Consider the following 18,764-nt stretch of genomic DNA (forward strand, 5'->3'; position numbering starts at 1 on the left):
GACCTCAGAAACAGGAGGAATGGTTGATGTTCTGTGCTGAAATGATGACCAGAAAAACACTGCGCAAAGCTACAGGTGAAGTTTCTATCATGTATTGAAAGAGTGGATCTGTCAGCATCGCAGTGGACCCAGGCCACTTAACAGCACCAATTGCAAGACAAGCAAAGCTCCGTGTAAGGGTCCTAATCGCGTTCACGAAGCTCTGTCCTTGTGACTCACTGCCTATGAAAGGCCACACCTCCTAATACCGTGCCCTTGGGAGTGAGGATTTCAGCAGGAATTTGGGGGAACACAAGCATTGGGGCGTCGCATCTGCCCGTGGCCTTCCTCCCCGTGGCTTTCCTCCCTGTGGCCCTCCTCCCCGTGGCCTTCCTCCCCGTGGCCTCTCTTCCCCTGCCAGCTGCCCCCTCACCCTGCTCTCCACCTCACGGACCCCTCTTCGTCCTGCGTGGGCCACTTTGGCCCCCACCATCCCTTCCAGGACGTGCAGACCCTACGTGGTGCCACCTGATGCTCCAGGACTGAGTTTTCAAGAGGGGCAGGGAAAGGGGTTTGCTGTTTTAAAAGTTTTTTTTAGAGCCAGGGTCACTGTTGCTCAGGCTGGAGTGAGTGCAGTGGTGTAGTCACGGCTCACTGCAGTCTTGGCCTCCTGGACTAAAGCGATCCCTTCCACCTCAGCCTCCCAAGTCACTGTGGCACTATGGGTGTGTGCTGCCACACCCGGCTAATTCTTTTTATTTTTTGAAGAGTTGGGATCTCACTGTGTTGCCCAGGCTGGTCACGAACTCCCGGGCTCATGTGATCCACTCACCTCGGCCTCCCAAAGTGCTGGGATTACAGGTGTGAGCCACTGTGCCTGGCCAGGTGTTTGCTCTTAAAAAACCATTTTTCTCTTTCTGTGTGTATGTGTGTTTTGAGGTAAAATTTCACATAACATAAAAATAACCATTAACTTTAAAGTGAACAATTCAGAGCATTTAGTACATTCACGGTGTTACACAGCTACTATTTCTATCTACTTTGAGACATTTTTATCACCAAAAAAATATGCTGGTGTCCATTCACACAGTCATGACACGACTGTTTTCCCAACCGCTGGCACCTGCCAAACTGCTTTCTGCCTGTACATTTGCTTATTCTGAGAATTTCATACACATGGAATCTACAATGTGTGACCCTTTGTGCTTGGTTCATCTGTATTTTAGCACGTGTCAGGCCTTCATTTGTTTTTATGGCTGAATAATATTGCTTTGTATGGCTAGACCCCTTTTTGTTTCTCTGTCAGTTGATAGACACTTAGGTTTTCCCACCTTTTGGCTCTTGTGAATAATGCTCCTGTGAACGTTTACATACAAGTGTCTGTTTGGATCCCTGTCTTCCCCTCTTTTGGGTGTGCATCCAGGGTGGGATTGCTGGAGCGCGTGCGGACCCTCGGTGTGCTCACTGGGTGGGATTGCTGTACCGCGTCCGGACCCTCGGTGTGCTCACTGGGTGGGATTGCTGTACCGCGTCCGGACCCTCGGTGTGCTCACTGGGTGGGATTGCTGTACCGCGTGCGGACCCTCGGTGTGCTCACTGGGTGGGATTGCTGGAGCGCGTGCGGACCCTCGGTGTGCTCACTGGGTGGGATTGCTGGAGTGCGTGCGGACCCTTGGTGTGCTCACTGGGTGGGATTGCTGTACCGCGTGCGGACCCTCGGTGTGCTCACTGGGTGGGATTGCTGTACCGCGTCCGGACCCTCGGTGTGCTCACTGGGTGGGATTGCTGTACCGCGTGTGGACCCTCGGTGTGCTCACTGGGTGGGATTGCTGGAGTGCGTGCGGACCCTCGGTGTGCTCACTGGGTGGGATTGCTGGAGCGCGTGCGGACCCTCGGTGTGCTCACTGAGGCGTCCCCAAGCTGTTTCCACACACACTGTACTGCTCTGCGTCCCCACCAGCAAGGCACACAGCTTCTGGTTTCTCCGTGTCCTCACCAATATCTGTGTTTTTCTTTTTAAAAAATTATAATCATCCTCATAGGTGTGAGGGGGTATCTTGCGGTTTTAATTTGAACTTTTCTTGGTGACGAATGACACTGAGCATCTTTCCTTGTGCGCCTTGGCTGTTTGTGTATTTCTTTGGATAAATGTCTAGTCAAGTCCTTTGACCATTTTCAAATTGGAATGTTTGTCCTTTTGTTGTTGAGTTGTAAAAGCTGTTCGTATCTTCTGGATGTTAAACTCTTATCAGATTTATCATTTGCAAATATTTTCTCCTATTCTGTTGGTTGTCTTTTCTTTCTTTTGATAATATCTTTGTATTGTGTCGTGTTTAAACATTTCACCGTTGTTTCAATTCTCTCTTTTTAGTTCTTTTCTCTATGTGTGCAGTTTTGGGGGGTGTGTGATGTGTACATACACACATACACATATATGGGTGTCTAAAAAGTATTTTAAGTTTTTTGCTTTAAATATTTGATACTTTTAAATTGGAGTTGAGATTCTGTGTGGAATAATTTATTGTCGAATAAAAGGGAAGTATGAAGCTTGTCAGGTGTTGTTACCTGATGTATCCACAGCAGCCATGCGGATGGTACAGCCTTGCTGCTTGCGCCTCATGGTTTTACCTTTGTTATTTTAATTTGTTTTAGTTTTTTTTGAAACAGGGTCTTGCTGTGTCACTCAGCCAGGAGTACAGTGGTTTGATCCCAGCTCACAGCAGCCTTGACTTCCCAGGCTCAAGTGATCCTCCTGCCTCAGCCACCCAAGTAGCTGGGGCTACAGGTGCACACCACCACACCTGGCTAACTTTTGTATGTTTTTGTAGAGATGGAATCTCCCTATGTTGTCCAGGCTGGTCTCGAACTCCTGGGCTCAAGTGATCCTCCCACCTCAGCCTCCCAAGGGCTGGGATTACAGGCGTGAGCCATTGTGCCCAGCCAGCTTTCGTTGTTTTTAAAAGTTGAAATTCATGGTTTTGGGTCAAAGCTAAGCTGTGACACAGGAACATGAAGTGATCTAGTTACGTTTGGTTGTGCGCTCTGTGTGGAAAGCAACCTCTTCATGAATCTTTTATGAACATCTTTCTGCCTGGAAAAAACCCTTTACCTACTAAACTTATTTTCACACCTTCCTGAGTTTGTTGTCTCCGTGTTTTGCTAGCTCCAGGCCCATTCGGCATTTAAAGTAAAATGCAGGTTGGCCAGTCTGGCTGGGGAGTTACAGGCACTACGGCTGGAGAATCCCAGTTGACTTGAAATTCAGGTTTTGCTTGTGAAAGTAGCTCGCTCGGGCTTCTGGTGATGACAGTGCTGTGAGGACTACCTGGTCCACTGCGTGTGCCTCACAGACGGGACACTTCTTAGGGTTGCTTTTGAATGTGCCTGAGGTGAGGTTACCGTGTTGTCATCTCCACAGTTTCTGACCCTCCTGTGGGTGGAAAATCGACTGTGCGAAGGGCCTGTTGGTGTGAACGGGCCCGCTCAGCCCGGCCTTGGCTGTCTTAGGATCCCCGCTTGGTGGCAAGGAGGGTGCGGCTCGTGGGTGGCTGCCTGGGGCTGCCCCATGTGGACTTGCTGGGACTTTGTCTTGACGAGAGAACTGCTGTCAGGTGGTGCTTCCTGCAGGGGGTATGAGTGTGGCTCTCAGTGTCTCTGTGGGGCCAGGGGTCTTGGGTGGCAAGGCCGGGGCCAGGCTGCGTGGCAACCCCGAGTCCCACCCTCATTGTCGTTGCTCAGGACCCTAGAGGCCATGACTTGCCTGCCAGGTCTGAGTCCTCCCTACACGGACACACTGGCTTTCAGGAGAGTGGGTCTCGTGGGTCGCGCGTGTCCTGTTGGGTGAGCGGACACACCAGCTGTGACTTCAGGGCTATGGAAGTTGCTCTGTGGTTTCCAGCAGTGTAGACTCCAAGTGTGCCCTGTAGTGAGGACAAAGAGTGGAGGTTGGAGTCAGAATTGTGGACAGGCTCCTGAGGACCAGCAGAGGCTGGAGGCCAGGGCCTGCCCGCCGGGAGTGTGGCTGTGGTAAGATTCCAGTCCACAGCGGGGGCTGCTGCCCAGACTCACCTGAATAAAGTGTCTTCAGAGCCACCTGTCCTGCCTGATCATGGCAGTGACCCAGAAAGATTCATCAGTGGGCGGTGAGTTGGGAACAGAAGGAAACCCTTGAGGTAACTGGGTTGGAGACGGGCAGCAGGCTTGTCATTCACTGTGCACTGGTGACATGGCCTTTGGCCTCCCCAGCTGTCTGACCCTGGGCCTCGGGGTCTTGCTCTTGGACTTCATGTGTCCTTGGGTGTCAGCTCCGGCACTGCGGTCCTCTAACCCTGCTGCTTCTGAAGGGCCCGTGCCAGGGACACCGTCTTGGGGCCAGTGGCGGTCTGAGTATGGGGGCTGGGAGTCCTAGGCAGTGAGTCATGGCAGAACTGGTCCTTGACTTCCTGGTTGAGCCTTTAATTCTCCCGAACGCCTGTTTTTGCTTCTTTCAAGTTGTTGTGCTTGAGCCACTCTGTCATTAGCTGTGGGCGTTCTGAGTGCCCGCGCCCGATGTTGAGCAGAGCGGGTAGGAGCGCCCTGGCTTCAGGGAGGGCCCCTGCCCCCCGCATGGCGGTCACGCTGCGCTGAGCGTCCCCTCCCCTTGGTGGCCTTTCGCAGTGGTGGAGGGGCAGGAACTGACTGGCTTTTCTCCCCGTGGTGGCTGCTCGGGTGGCAGTGAGGGGACAGCGAGGGGGACAGACACAGGTGGAAGGAACCACAGTGGGTTTCAGGAACCAGTGACAGTGACTCAGGAGATCCTGAGGCTGTTTAATTTGCAAACAGCCATTACTTGGGATTGCTTGAAAAGAAATGGTTTTTTTTTTTTTTTTTTTTTTTTTTTTTTTTTTTTTTTTAGAGAGGGAGTCTCGCTCTGTTCCCCAGGCTGGAGTGCAGTGGTGCGATCTCGGCTCACTGCAAGCTCCGCCTCCTGGGTTCCTGCCATTCTCCTGCCTCAGCCTCCTGAGTAGCTGGGACTACAGGCGCCCGCCACCGCGCCCAGTTAATTTTTTGTATTTTTAGAGACGGGGTTTCACCATGGTCTCGATCTCCTGACCTTGTGATCCGCCTGCCTTGGCCTCCCAAAGTGCTGGGATTACAGGCATGAGCCACTGCGCCCAGCCAAAAAGAAATGGTTCTTAGAACAGGAACCTGAGCAGGGTTGGCCACGCTGGAATGCGGTGCCCACTGTGACAGTGCAGAGCCAGCAGACGCCACTGGCTTTGTTGGATAATGGAGAGAGCGCTTCCGTCTTCTGCCATCTGTGGTCGTCCTTGTGTGCTGTGCTTGCAGGCACCGTGGGTCTCCCTGGATGGGGTTTGGTTCCACCCCAGCGCCCTTGCCCTGTCTGTTCGCCCGTGTCCGGGCTGTGTGAGAGGCACGTCCATTTGTCCAAGCAGAGGGTCTCTGCTCCACCCCTGGGGGAGGCCAGGAGGCCCTTGTTGGATGCTCTGGCGGGCAGCACTGGGACACGGCCACTGCGCCCGGCCCTGGACCCAGAGTGGCCGGGGGGACTCAGGGGAGGAGCTCTTCAGCAGCTGTCACTTGTGTTTAATTTTAATAAAACCGTGGCCCATCACAAGAAGAGTGTGGGCATTGGCAGCTTTGTCCCAGGTGCTGCAGGGTGGGGGTGGTGCCTGTTACTGCCTGCTGCTGGCGGGGGGGTCAGCTGCACAGGATGCACAGCTTTGCACCAGCGGCAGCCCCAGAGGCCGTGCATAGGGCAGGCCCTGGTGGTCAGGGACCCACCCACTCCTGCCATCGTTGGGCTTGGGATGTGCAGCCGGCTGGGGGCACACATTCATGCTGCAGGTCCCCGCGAGTCTGGGCTGTGAGCCTGGCGAGCCCTGAATTCCACCTCACGGCAGCTGCTGGTTCACGTCGGCTACTGGTTCACGTCGGCTGCTGGTTCACGTCGGCTGCTGGTTCACGTCGGCTGCTGGTGTTGGCTGTTCGCGTGATGCTTTTCTTTCTTGGGGGATGGATCAGTGGATGGAGAAATAAAGCTGTGTGGGCATAAAATCAGTGTTTGTTTATATCGATAGTCATCCCTTAAACTCAGATCCAGGGCTGTCAAGAGACCTGAGCCCAGCCCTGGTGTGGCCGTGCACGGGCCACGTGTCCAGAGACCTGAGCCCAGCCCTGGTGTGGCTGTGCACGGGCCACGTGTCCAGAGAGGGCCGTGATTGTGGCTGTCAGCCCTGCCCATTGGAACTGCAACTCGATGAACTCAGATTTATTTTGACAAGGTTTTCCTCTAAAGATTTGGGAGTCTTTGCACCTCACGAAGTTGTGCTGGTGCGGCCATGGCACACACTGGGCTTTTTACATCTCACTTCTGGGGAGTGAGTCAGTGGGCATAGGATGGCTAAAGTACAGGAATTTTAATAGGGAATTTTCAAGTAAATGTTCTGTTAGTATTACAGCTCATTTTAGAAAGTAAGGTACTTTCATAGAGAATATTTAAAATTGTTAAGAGGTAGACAATACTTTTAAAAACCTGAAGGTCTTTTATTGTGGTGTGAGTTTATATTTATTTCCATCATTTTATATTTGTCAGATTTTTAGGCAGAAGGGTTTGCATAATGTCTGCCTGGAGAGCCTGAGCCTCTGTGGATAGAGCTGGGCCAGGCAGCCACTCAGCAGAGGAGCCAGAGCTGGGCCAGGCAGCCACTCAGCAGAGGAGCCTTCACCCAGAGACCAGCCTGGGGGTCTTTGGCCTGGACGGCACTAGATGGGGAGGCGGGAGCATGGCCTTGGGTTCCTTCCTCCTTGCAGTTTGGGTGAGTAACGTGTGATGAGGCCTAACAGGAGATTTATAACAAGTATAATCTCTCAGTCTTAGAGAAAAATGTTTCAAAGTGTGGGTTCTTAGCGTCTGTATTGAAAAAATTAAAAATTTAGTAAATTAAAAATTTAGTAAATGGGTGGTTTGTTTTTCGATTTGAGGGTGATTTCTAAGCAAATGATGTATTTTGAGCGCAGGAGAGTGGCTCCACCATGTCTTGTTAGCTTAGGAACTGTTTTCTGCAGTGAGATGGCCTCTCTGCCCACGTACCTGTGTGGCCAGCCCCGGCTCCGCTGTGGCAGAAATCAGTCACCTGTGGGGTTACGGACGTCCAGGTGGCCACCCCAGGCCAGGGGCCTCCTTCGGTCAAGCGGGGCCGGGTGTCTGTCCTCTCGTGCGCCCGAGGTGGCTGCCGGCGTGCGGGTGTGACTTTGTCAGTGCGAGCTCTGAGTGGGGGTATCTGGTGACGCTGCCCCTCCTTGTTCTCCTTGTTCTTGCGGAGTGGCTGGGGAGAGGGTTGCTGGGTGGAATGGAGCCGACCACCTTTTGTGTTGACCTCTTGACCTCTCTCTTGGGAGGCTTAAAAAAGTGAAGATACGAGGATTGGATCGTAATTTCTTTGTGTTGCTTTCCAGTAGCCCAGGGACCAAGCACGCTGGGGGAACCAGACCTCGGTGTGCTGGCCCCGCCCTCCTCATGGTGCCTGCGTCTGTCCAGGCTTTGTCCTCAGACCACTGCTTCAGCACATTGGCTGCAGCTGGGTGGCAGATGCCCCCAGGAGGAGGAGAAGCATTTCTTCCCAGGGCTTTGGACTGTGCTGTGTGCCTGGAACCTGGAGGTGCTGTGGCCTCACAGCCCTGGACGCAGCATGGAGGCCAAGCGGTGTCTCTACAGGACCCGCCAGTGATGAGGGTGACCGTGCTCCAGCCAGGTCCTGGGGAAAGCTCTCCGATACCGACGGCTTAAACAGTTCTTAAAAATTGCAAGTGATCTGTGTTCTTGGAGAAAGACCGGGAGAGAAGCACTCACTCACGATAAGGTTGCGCCGACTGCGTACGAGTAGCGAGCTAGTGGAGTTCCAGGCAGTGTGATCTCGTGTGAGCGGGGAGGGTGCCGGTTGGGGGGCAGTGCTTGGGACGCAGTCTTTGTACCCAGTGCCCTCCTGAAAGTCTGCTCATCAGCGCCCCTGAGCCCAGCATTGACCCCTGGAGGGACTGGGTGCCTTCCCTGGGCTCAGACTGTGAGCCTCCTTGGGAAGCAGCACTTGGCTCCTGATGCAGCCAGCCTCAGATCCTGTTGGGAGAGCAGGATTGGTGAGGAACCTGGAGAGGAGTAGGAGGTGCTGCCTGATAGCAGAGGTGGGTGAAGGGGGCAGAGAGGGCAGCAGGGGCCCAGTTCAGTCCTGTCTGGTTTTCACGTGGAGGCTTTTATGGAGTTGTGCTTCTCGAGCCTTTCACACGCCTCACAGTGGCGGTCTGAGGTGGCGGCTGAGTGAGTTAGCACCCTCAGGATTAAATGCAAAAGCATCTTCACTGGGTGCAGCATTTACAGTTTTGGTGCTGGAAGTTCTTAACCAGTGTTCTTAGGAGCCGTCTTCCCAGTGAAGGGAGCTGCCCGCTGTTGACGCTCCCCAGGAGGTTTGCGGCGTGGCTGCCGTCTGTGTTGTGGCCTGGGACTTCCTTAGAGAGAGGTGTCATCTCTTCTGTGATTTACCAGCTTCACTTGTGCTTCCAGGGCTCTTTGAAGCATCTAACTTTCTAATTTCATGAAGAAACAGATGTAGTGCAGAGAACAGAAAGCTGCTGTGTGACCTGTGGGTGCCCAGCCTGTGGGGCTTCCTCGTCGCCGCCTCCCAGACAGATCGAGTGCCAGCTCTCTGTGCTCTCCCGGACGTGGCCTTTCACAGCAGAGACGTTCTGTGCTCTTATTTTAACAACTGTAAGAATCTGAGCTTGGTGACAGTTGGGTGACCCAGGCTCTGTGTCTTCGTGTTGGCTAGGTTGTGTCATACACCTGGCCTGGACTGCGTGTCTCTGTGTGGTGGGGACTCATGACTGTCCCCAGCACCTTGACAGAGGGTCCTTGACTCTTAGACCCTGCACAGTGGGTGGTGGCAGGTGGGGTCTCAGTTCACAGGCACAGATGGGAGAGCTGCTGGGCCAGCGTGGCTGGGTGACTTTCCTGTGGAAAGAGTGGGCTTGGGGCTTTTGGTGCGTGATCCACCGAGGCTGGGGGGTGTGCTTGGGGCAGTGGGGGAGAGCAGGGCAGGTGATGCATATCTGGGTACTCACCCCCAGCAGCACAGGAAGATGCTGGGAGCATCCCTCCCCTGGGCATCGTGGGGACAGCAGGGTTCTGCTCCTGTTGGTGGGTGGGGCTCCTTGTGCCCCAGGGGCAGGCCAAGCACCAAGTCTGTGTTTTGCAGCATGGCAGGTGTGGCAGACGTGAGGCTAGCTGCTGCTCCCTGCAGGCAGCTGAGGGCCTCTGGGATGGCTTCTCTAGCACATCCTGTGGGAACTGGAAACCCAGATGTCAGTGGAACCAGGTGTTCTGTCCATCACTGCCTCTTGCCCCCTAGCAAATTCAACCCTGGCATTTTTTTTTTCTGAGCAAGTTGAACTGCATTTTTGGGACAGGAGCCATGGCTGTGTGTGCTGGTGCTGAAGGGAAGGTCTGCGGGGACCGTGGCTGTGTGTGCTGGTGCTGAAGGGAGGGTCTGCGGGGACCGTGGCTGTGTGTGCTGGTGCTGAAGGGAAGGTCTGCGGGGCTCTTGGGAGCTGCGTTTCCTGCGCTCAGGCTCTGCACCCAGGCCGAGGCTCCCTCCACATCAGCCCCATTGTGGGAGGGCGGCTCAGGGCTCTGGAGGGGCCCGAGCAGTCAGGGAGACACCGCCTGCCCACAGCCACCCGCTCTGGGCTACTCGGGAGGTGCCCACGGTCCCACGCCTTCCTCGCGGAGGATGTGGTGGGCTGTCTGTGCCGTGGGGGTACTCGCTGCACTGTGCCCAGCCCTCACCTCCCGGTGCCGAAATGGGAAGGCCTGACAGGGCGATACAGTCTGCACCAGCCGTGTCTGCAGGAGTCCGGCACGATGCAGTTTATGCCTAGAAGTGACGTTTGTTTTTAAAATTAGTAAAACCTCATTAGTTATCAGAAGGTGTAACTATGTGACGATTTTTTGTAGACGGATTATTTCTGCCTTTGCAGAGAATGCCTGGATCCCTTCTGCCCCTTGGGGTCGCATACTGCAGTGGGGACTGTGGTGCTCTGAGGGTTAAGTTGTTTCTGTCACCTGGAGGCTGCTTTATCCTGAGGCGATTGGTGTTCAACAAATGACAAGCTGTCTAGAGAGAAGGGTTTTTAAATTACATGGCTGGGCTTGGGTTGCCAAAAGGAAGCCTCCTGGGGTATGTTCTATACTCGACATGCATTTGCTGTGTGTAATTGGAACCATGAGAAAGGTTTTTGTTCAGAGCTATTGGATAGTTTCCTTATTTTAAACCTGTTGAATCTGGAAAGAGTTGTTTTTGAAATTTTTTTCTGATAATGACTTTATATAAAAGTTTATGGCAAAGGAGTTTCTGTTCCACGTGCCCCTCCCCCAGCTTTGTGGTCGCCCAGGTGCCTGGCTACCGAGGCAGGCCTGCCCCTTGTGTTCGGGGTCCCGAGATGTCAGAGCTGGCAGCCCAAGGTTTCCTCTTTATCCTGAGCAGGAGAAGCAGACCTCACTCCATTTTTCACCCCAGGATATAGCACCTACCACCCTAGGATGAATCAGAGCCAAGAGGCTTGGTTTTTCTGTTCTTGTTAAGGAAACTGATCATCTCACACCCTCTCAAGCTGTTTTACTTTGTGCAAATTAGATTCCTTTCCAGGGACCTGCGAGGAGAAACATCCTCAGCTTCTAGGGCTCCCTGGGATGTCGTCAGCAGCCAGGCCTTGGCAGCTGGCGCTTCATGTGTGCTGGCATGTGGGGCCCTGACGTCTGTTGCAGGTGTCATGGAACAGGATTGGAGGTTTCTGAGTGGCAGGAGGGCGAGGAGAAAGGCCCCAGGACTTTGCGCTGTGGCCTGGCCTGGAAGGAGGCCGGCGGGGCCCTTCTGGACGCCTGTAGCAGCACTGCCACTTGGGCAGAGGCCCCGGAAGCTGAGGTGGGGTAGGCTTTGCTCTCTGCTGCTGGGACTCAGCCCTGTGGGAGAACAGGGAGGACAGCGGGAAGTCCACACCTCTGTGACTCTGTCCACAGCCGGGGAGAGCGGCCCAGTGTGCGTGGCCACCCACAGCCCTCTCAGGAACTGGCCTCTTCTCCTTAAAACAGGAGCGGCCAGGTCGGCCTCTGGCTAGACCTCCTCCGCCATCAGTTTCCAGCAGGAAGTGCTGGTCAGACGGAAGGAAGGCCTGCGTGTGTGTTGGCCCAGATGCCTGTTAGTGGACGTCGTGTCTGCACAGCTGTCTCTGGGTGGCTGATTCATCCCAGCAGCTGACTGCACTGGTGCTGAAGAGAACCAGCTCTCATGGACTTGGGGACAGAAACCTGGGCTCCCCGACCCAGGTCAGGTCCTGGGGGTGTGGCGGGATCAGCTCCCGCAGCGCCTCAGTGGCCTGGGGTGGGGGGGTCTGTGTCCTCCCCTGGGGGCTTCTCACGGGGCTGCCAACCAGCGTCCAGGTGCATGCGTTGGGCGTGGGGGGGGCCTGAGACCAATGTCCACGCTGGCCACTGCCACTCGTGGTTGTCTGTTGGGAATCGGTTCTGTCCGGTGGATGGATAAATTGGGACTCAGCGGTTTGTACCCAGATGCCCGAGGCGGTGGATTTGCTGGGTGGTTGTGCCTGGGGCTGCTTGGAGTGGCATTGCAGTGGCTGTCCCTGGGGACCTGGCCTGGCGGGGACACCACGTTCGTGCCCTGGAGTGGCATTGCAGTGGCTGCCCTTGGGGACCTGGCCTGGCAGGGATGCCACATTTGTGTCACGCTTTTCCTCCTGGAGGTGCCACAGCCTGTTAGTTTGATGCGTGTTGGTCACGAACAGGCTGCCCTGTTCGCACAGAAAGTGGGCATGAGCCGTAGAGAAGGCTCAGAGTGGACGTTGCAGGGCAAACAACTGACGGCCTCTTGCGTGTCACAGATTTGGTTTAGTTCAGATCGAGATAATCATCTTGAACCCGCTTGTTAGATTCAGTGACTTTCTCTCGCACAGTCGCCCTCTTGTTTGGTTTCGCGTCTCACACGCATTCCGTAATCCTCACTCTTTCACTTTGTAGAAGGAAAACGTTCGACATTTATAAGAAGTGAGAGATGCTCTTGCAAATCATCCAGCAGTTTGTGGTTTGCAGATTGATGGCCGCACTGGCCGTTACTCTCAGTGCCTCCTGCCGATGATGGTGCTGCCGGCTCTGACCTGTGTGAGGAGGGCCTTGGAGAGCACAGGGCCCCCAGGTGGAGAAGGCTCCAGGAGGTGCTTTGCAGGAGGGAGTCATGGCTGAGAGAGGGAACGCGGAGCTGTCCAGAGTGTGTTGTGGGGTCCTGGGGTGAGAGCTGGTGGTGGTCTGACCACGGTGGGAGGGAGCCGTTGGGTCCTGTGGAGGCATGACTGCCGCAGTTGGGGTGGGCTCTGGGAATGGCGTGGTGTCTGGATGTGGAGGAGTGAGGAGGAGCCAGCCCTGAGCTGCACCCGAGGGGAGGGCTGGCTGTGGGCATGGGCACCACACCAGAGACCGCCTCTGCTCTGGGCACTGGGCTTGAAGAAGCCTGCAGCACATCCAGGTGGAGTGTCCTGAGGAAATGAGGCTTGGAGAGGGCTGGGCCCCAGGTAGGCTGGGGAGACCTTGGTGTCTGGCAGGGACCCCGGAATGTCCTGCTGCTCCCTGGGCCTCTGTGTGCGGTGCCCTGCGTTGTGGCTGGGCTGAGAGGAGGCAGTTTCCCCAGCTCCTTACTCTGGCGAATTTCACATCCTTGATACCACGGTATCTTTGAACTTTCTGTTTTGAGGAAAGTTCATTTTTATGTAGTTTTAATAAGTGTATAAATGTGATAATCTTATTAAAAGTAATCACCATATGTATATAAAATAAACTGTGAAGAAACATCCATTTTTATTGCTATTTATGGACCATAAAGATCCTTAGATGCAAAAAGTCAGAGGGGAAATTTGCATGTAATATTCATAGTCCTACAGTTGTTGCTTATGGTGTTTTGCCTAAGATCATTTCTAGGTGCTTTCTTCTGGGAGATAACGTATCCGATGACAGCTGCATGTGCAGATAGCCGGCCTCTCGTGTGTCCGTGCCTGGAGTGCCTTTTCTCAGACGGTGTGTGGTGTCAGTGAGCTCGGTTGGTGGGTGTGAAGTGTACAGACAGTGTGTGCATGGAGGGGGTTGTGTGCAGAGCCCTGAGTGAGGCCCTGGGTGTGTGGGTGCTTCAGCACGAGGGCGTCTTGGCGAGGAGCGCTTGTCCGGGAGGCGGAGCTGGGTTGGGGACTTGGGTGCTCCTCCTGGCTCCGTGGGTCTCCATCGCTGGCTTCATAGCTGTGTTCCGTTTTCTTTGTTCAGCAGTTGATCTCAAGTATTTATTCCAAAGCACTTGAAATATATGAACCTAATAAATCAAATACAGTAAAACTTGAGCTCCTTGGAACATCCCAATATACTTACACCACATGTCCTAAAATCCTCTCGTGTCTACGTAAAAAATCATGTGTAGCCTGGGCAACATGGCGAGATCCCATCTCTACAGAAAATTTAAAAAGTAGCTGGGTGTGATGGTGGCATGCCTGTAGTCTCAGCTGCTCGGGAGGCTGAGGAGGGAGGATTGCTTGAGCCTGGGAGGTGGAAGCTGCAGTGAGCCAAGATTGTGGCACTGTGCTCCTGCCTGGGAGACAGAGCTAGACCCTGTCTCAAAAAAAAAAAAAAAATAAATGAAATCACACACGGGTGTGATATCACATTACTCATTAACCCACTGTCTTTTTTTTTTTTGGGACGGTGTCTCGCTCTGTCGCCCGGGCTGGAGTACAGTGGCCGGATCTCGGCTCACTGCAAGCTCCGCCTCCCGGGTTCACGCCATTCTCCTGCCTCAGCCTCCCGAGTAGCTGGGACTACAGGCGCCCGCCACCTCGCCCGGCTAGTTTTTTGTATTTTTTAGTAGAGACGGGGTTTCACCGTGTTAGCCAGGATGGTCTCGATCTCCTGACCTCGTGATCCGCCCGTCTCGGCCTCCCAAAGTGCTGGGATTACAGGCTTGAGCCACCGCGCCCGGCCTAACCCACTTTTAAATGGAGCCGGAAGGATAATCCACACCTACCTCGGATTTCACTACATAGCCGTTTTGCATAGGAACCCTGCACGGATGGTTCCTGAAGTCAGCACTGAAGGCGGCACGGCCAGCTTTGCATTTTCATCCTGGTTCACCCCAGACCTGCTCTGGGCAGAGCCAGGCATCCCCTGGGACGCTCTGCCTTTGCGTGACCGTGACAGCATGACATCTGTACCTCTCCCTCCCCTGAACCAGCGGCTCCTCTCCCTCCCCTGAACCAGCGGCTCCTCTCCCTCCCCTGAACCAGCGGCTCCTCTCCCTCCCCTGAACCAGCGGCTCCTCTCCCTCCCCTGAACCAGCGGCTCCTCTCCCTCCCCTGAACCAGCGGCTCTCTCCCTCCCTGCCTGGTGGGAGCCGCGTTTCCTTGAGTCTCCTCAGACTCAGCAGACCGCCGGGTGGCATTGTATGCTGTTCTGAAGGAGCTTTTGCTTCTTCATGTCACTTGTAAAAAAATCCTTTCACTGGATCTGAGTTGGTGGGCATGCGTCTTTTTTTCGGAGGCCTGTTTTCTGACCAGGCCGTGGCTCTCACAGGAGCCCCAAGCCTCTGGGTGGGCCCCACGTGGCTTGTGTGCCTCACTCATCTGGCGCCATGGCTGTGCTCCGGCCCCGAGTCCTGCTTCTCTGAAGCCTCACGCGTTGCCCGTGTGGTCTGCTCCTCACCATCTTTTCTCTTTTCCTTGCCCAGTTGTCGCCGTGATCCTGAAGGCGCTGACTTACGACGAGAAGCGGGGTTCCTGCAGCGTGGGCACCAACGTCAGGGACGCTGCCTGCTATGTGTGCTGGGCCTTCGCGCGTGCCTATGAGCCTCGGGAGCTGAAGCCCTTTGTGACTGCCATCTCTAGGTAGGCCCATTCGTCGAGGCGCCTCAGACGCGCCATGTGCCCTGATGGCGCCGTGTGTCGTCTTCCCCGTGAGAGGTGTGCACCGCAGATGCTCATGAACAGGTGAAATTCCCTGACCAGAGGATCTGTGACAAAGCCACCACTCGAAGGTCAAGTTCCTCTTCTGTGGAGGAGCAAGCGGAGCGGAAGTGTGTGGGAGGAACATTCTGGAGGTCTTGGCCACCCTGCAGGCAGCAGATTCTTGGGGGCAGGTGGAGGCACCCTGGGTGGCATGGGAGGAAGCAAGTGGGGCGCGGGAATCGCCTGCAGTCATGGGTCTTACCGAGAGGCGAATTCCTGTCTCTCTCTCCTTTCAAGTTCCTCTGGAATACGGCAGGCATGTTGGACATGGAAGTCTTTAGACGGTGTTTGTTTTTGTTGAGGAGCTGGATTTTGTGTTTTTGTGGACCAGCACTTGAGAGAATATTCAGTAGCAGCAGCCTTCGCTTGCATGCCTGATTTCAGCTCCTCTGAGATGTAAGTGAACACTTCAGAACCTCTGGGAGGGAGGAAGCCATTTTTTCCCTCTGGCTTCTTGATGAAAGAACTGAAGCCAGCAGGTTTCATGTGGTCACCAGAACCTCAGCAGCTGTGCGGCCTGCGGCAGGCGGGGCCCTGCCTCAGTGTCCAGTGCACGCACCCAGCTGAGCCCCGTGGTGGTGTCTGGTGCCAGCAACTTTCAGGAGCTGATATTTTTTGCTGAGGAAACGTGCAGAACAGATGTGCCCCCAGTGTAGGAAATGATTGGATTCAATCCAGCCATGTACACTGGTTTTGTACCTGCCTTTGGACTGAAATGAGTTCTTTTGTGCTGAAGAAGGCAGGCACTTCCTTTCTTGTTGTGCATGAAGGAGCTGGAGGCAGGACACCGAGGAAGGCGACTCGGCGTCACTGTCTGTCATGGGCGTGTGAGCCCACGGCTGAATCATCACGAGGTTTCACACCCGCACTTCACCCGACAACTTTCACTAGGAAATGAACTGGGGAAGCTGACTTCAGAATGAAGCTCCTGAAGCTGCTCAGGAGCCGGCCGGTCCCTGTGGGGGTCACGGGATGCAGCGTCTGCGGCTTCCACCCGGAAGGGCTGCTCCTTTGGTCTGGGCGGGTGGGGCGCTGGTGGTAGATGCACCTGGTGGCAGGCTCAGGCTGAAGTGCTGGGTCCCCTCTGCTTCCCACGCCCCGTGAGCACCCGCAGTGAATCCCCCGGGTGGAGGTGCCGCTGGCTCTGTCCGACAAGCAGTTCGTGAACCACACACCGGCGTAGGCTCCCAAGGGTCTTGGTGACAGACACTTTCTCTTGTTCTTGCCCACTGCTGTTCTGTCTTACCAAATACTCAGAGCGCCAGAGAGGGAGCTCAACCCTGTTACTTCCCTGGGCCTGCAGCACGTGGCCGGTGTCTCATAGATTCTTGCATCAGCCTGAGAGGGGCTGAGGGTCCTCCTCCTATCCAGGGAGGCCCTGTGTTTCCCGAGGCAGCTGTGAACATGCACATCCCTCCTGTCCTGCTCCTCTTCAGAGGAGAGCAGCGCGGCTGGAGGGTGCTGGCGCTGGCCAGTGTGTTGTGGAGAGTGTGGCTTACCTGAGGTCAGGGAGGTCTGGGGTGGCTGGGAGCAGGTGTGGCCTCTGTCCGCTGCTGTCCCCAGTGGCCACTCTGGTGGCACTGCTGGGCAGGGGCTTGGCTGCCGGTGGTCTTCAGGGAGCAGTACCTTGCAAAGTGGAGCAGAGAAGATGGAAAGACGGAGGGGCCTGGCTTTGGGCCCCTGCTGAGCTCCTGAGGCCCTGCCACGTGCCTGTGCCGGCCTGCAGCCCTGCTGTCTGTGTGCGGGAGCTCTTGAGTGTGACCAGCCTCAGGAAAGGCTCTTCCTGGTACTTCCTTGCCCTGCTCCTGCACTTTTAGGAAGTTGATCCTGCAACTAGGCAGTGAAAGCAAAAAAATTTCTCTTATTGGTTATATGAATAGTCACAGAATGAGAAAACTTCCTTATACTGATACCTCACTCAGTTTACTTAGCAACCCTGCGAGGTGGGCAGGTGCCAGTGCATTCCGTTTTCACTGAGGAGGTCAGGACAGCACTGAAGACACTTGTCCGGCACCTTGTGGCCGACAGCTTCTGAGCAGGCCTGTCTGGGCAGCAACTCCCCGGCCCTGGCCCAGGGCTCGGCGCTGCCGCGTGGCTGAGAAGCTCCTCACCACCTTCTGTGAGGCCCTGGGAAGAACGTGATTCAGACGGTGACGTTTGCGGCTGAGTCCGGCTCCTCCGATGGTGGCTCCCATTTCACAGTGAGAATCCTCACAGATTTCCTTTCCAGCCTCTTATTTTGTCTAAGAGCGTCAACATCACTGGAACCTGGGCCTGCCCTTCCTCCTGGGAGGAACTCTGGTCCAGTGTCACAGGAGGGGCAGGGCCAGGGCTGAGGGCTGGCACAGGAGATGGGGGTGAGGCAAAACCCCCACTCACCTGGGAGGGCGTCTAGGTGGGCACGGAACCCAGGGCCGCACGTGGGCCATAACTCATTGGTTCTCTGTTTTGGGGGAAAGCTGATCCCACTGGAGGGTGACTGTAATGAGGGTCTCCAGATCAGGTGCTGACTTTGGAGAGTTGCAGGCGGAACCATCCGAACAAGTCAAGTCCCCGCTACTGGACAGGGTTGGCAGCTCAGCTGGGACCGGAGAGAAAAGTCATGAGCAAGAAAGTTCTTACTGAAGGTCCTGGGCAGGCAGATTAATAACTTCTGCCTTTGGCAACGTTAGACCTCATCATTCCAGGGTAAAGTATCTATAAAAACCTGCCGATGTGCGTGGAGCCTGGCCTTGGTGTGGGTGTGGAAGGCTGGGGGCCAGCCGGTCGGTAGTCCTGGTGCAGGCGGGCCCTGAGCTTCGTGGAGGTTGGCGCCGCTTGGTGACCTGCTCGCTTATTCTTAGGCCTGATTCACGGAGGCTGGGGTCTCCACGGAGGCTGGGGCCTTCACGGAGGCTGGGGTCTTCACGGAGGCTGGGGCCGCTCGGTGATCTGTTCGCTCTCTCTCAGGCATGAACCTTCTGGGCTGGGTTCCTGTTCTCTTGCACAGTTTCCACAGGGGACCCTCTTGCTCCAGGGTCATCTTCCTCACTTCGGAGCCCCTTGAGCCGCCCCTGCACAGGCTCCTGTAGGCCCCGTGAGGGTCCTGACCGGGGCTCCTCTTCTGGAGCAGCTGCCGCGTGTGGACCGGCACTGGCATGGCCGTGGTCTGCCCAGCTGGGTGTGGGGTTGAGCCCATCGTGCTGTGGGGGTGCCCCCGGGGCTGTGTGGGGGTCCCACGGTGGGAGGTGTGGTCAGGGTGAGTGTGACTTCTGTCTGGGGCACGTTGGGCGGGGTGTGCAAAAGGGGGCCCTGGGACTCTTTGAGTTTCTGGATTAGGCCTGCAGGACTGTAGGACGCATTGTGGGCTGCAGGCTTGAAGAAGGACATGAGTTTCTGGAGTAGCCTGGACTACACAGCCAGGTGCTCCCCGGCATGTGGTGGGGCTGGCGTTGGCCTGGGTCCCACTTGGCTTTGATCTCGTGGGGCTTTGGTTTTTGGACGTCCTGGATGGGCCTCCACCGTGGCCCCCGGGTTCCCTTGTGCGCACTGCGCACACCGAGCCAGCAGCTGCTGGGGCCTCAGGGCTCGCAGCTCACAGGCTTCTGACGCCTTAGCCTGGAGCTGGCATTGTGCCCCTCTCGCCCCTTTACCTGTGCCTTCCCGGCCGCAGACCCAAGGGTGCCCTTGGAGCCATGCCCGCCGGCCTG

General features: G+C 55.6%; 1 protein-coding gene across 2 annotated transcripts in view; it reads left to right on the plus strand.

The window, feature by feature from the left end:
- Window positions 1-18,764, plus strand: part of TBCD (tubulin folding cofactor D) — a 183,903-nt gene that overhangs the window by 98,025 nt on the left and 67,114 nt on the right. For both annotated transcript variants that reach the window (XM_008013393.3, XM_073005522.1), the window contains exon 14: window positions 14,799-14,955. In XM_008013393.3, the coding sequence (XP_008011584.3) occupies window positions 14,799-14,955 (157 nt within the window). The remainder of the gene's footprint in view (window positions 1-14,798; window positions 14,956-18,764) is intronic.

Source organism: Chlorocebus sabaeus, chromosome 16 (assembly GCF_047675955.1).
Source record: "Chlorocebus sabaeus isolate Y175 chromosome 16, mChlSab1.0.hap1, whole genome shotgun sequence".
NCBI classification, from domain to species: domain Eukaryota; kingdom Metazoa; phylum Chordata; class Mammalia; order Primates; family Cercopithecidae; genus Chlorocebus; species Chlorocebus sabaeus.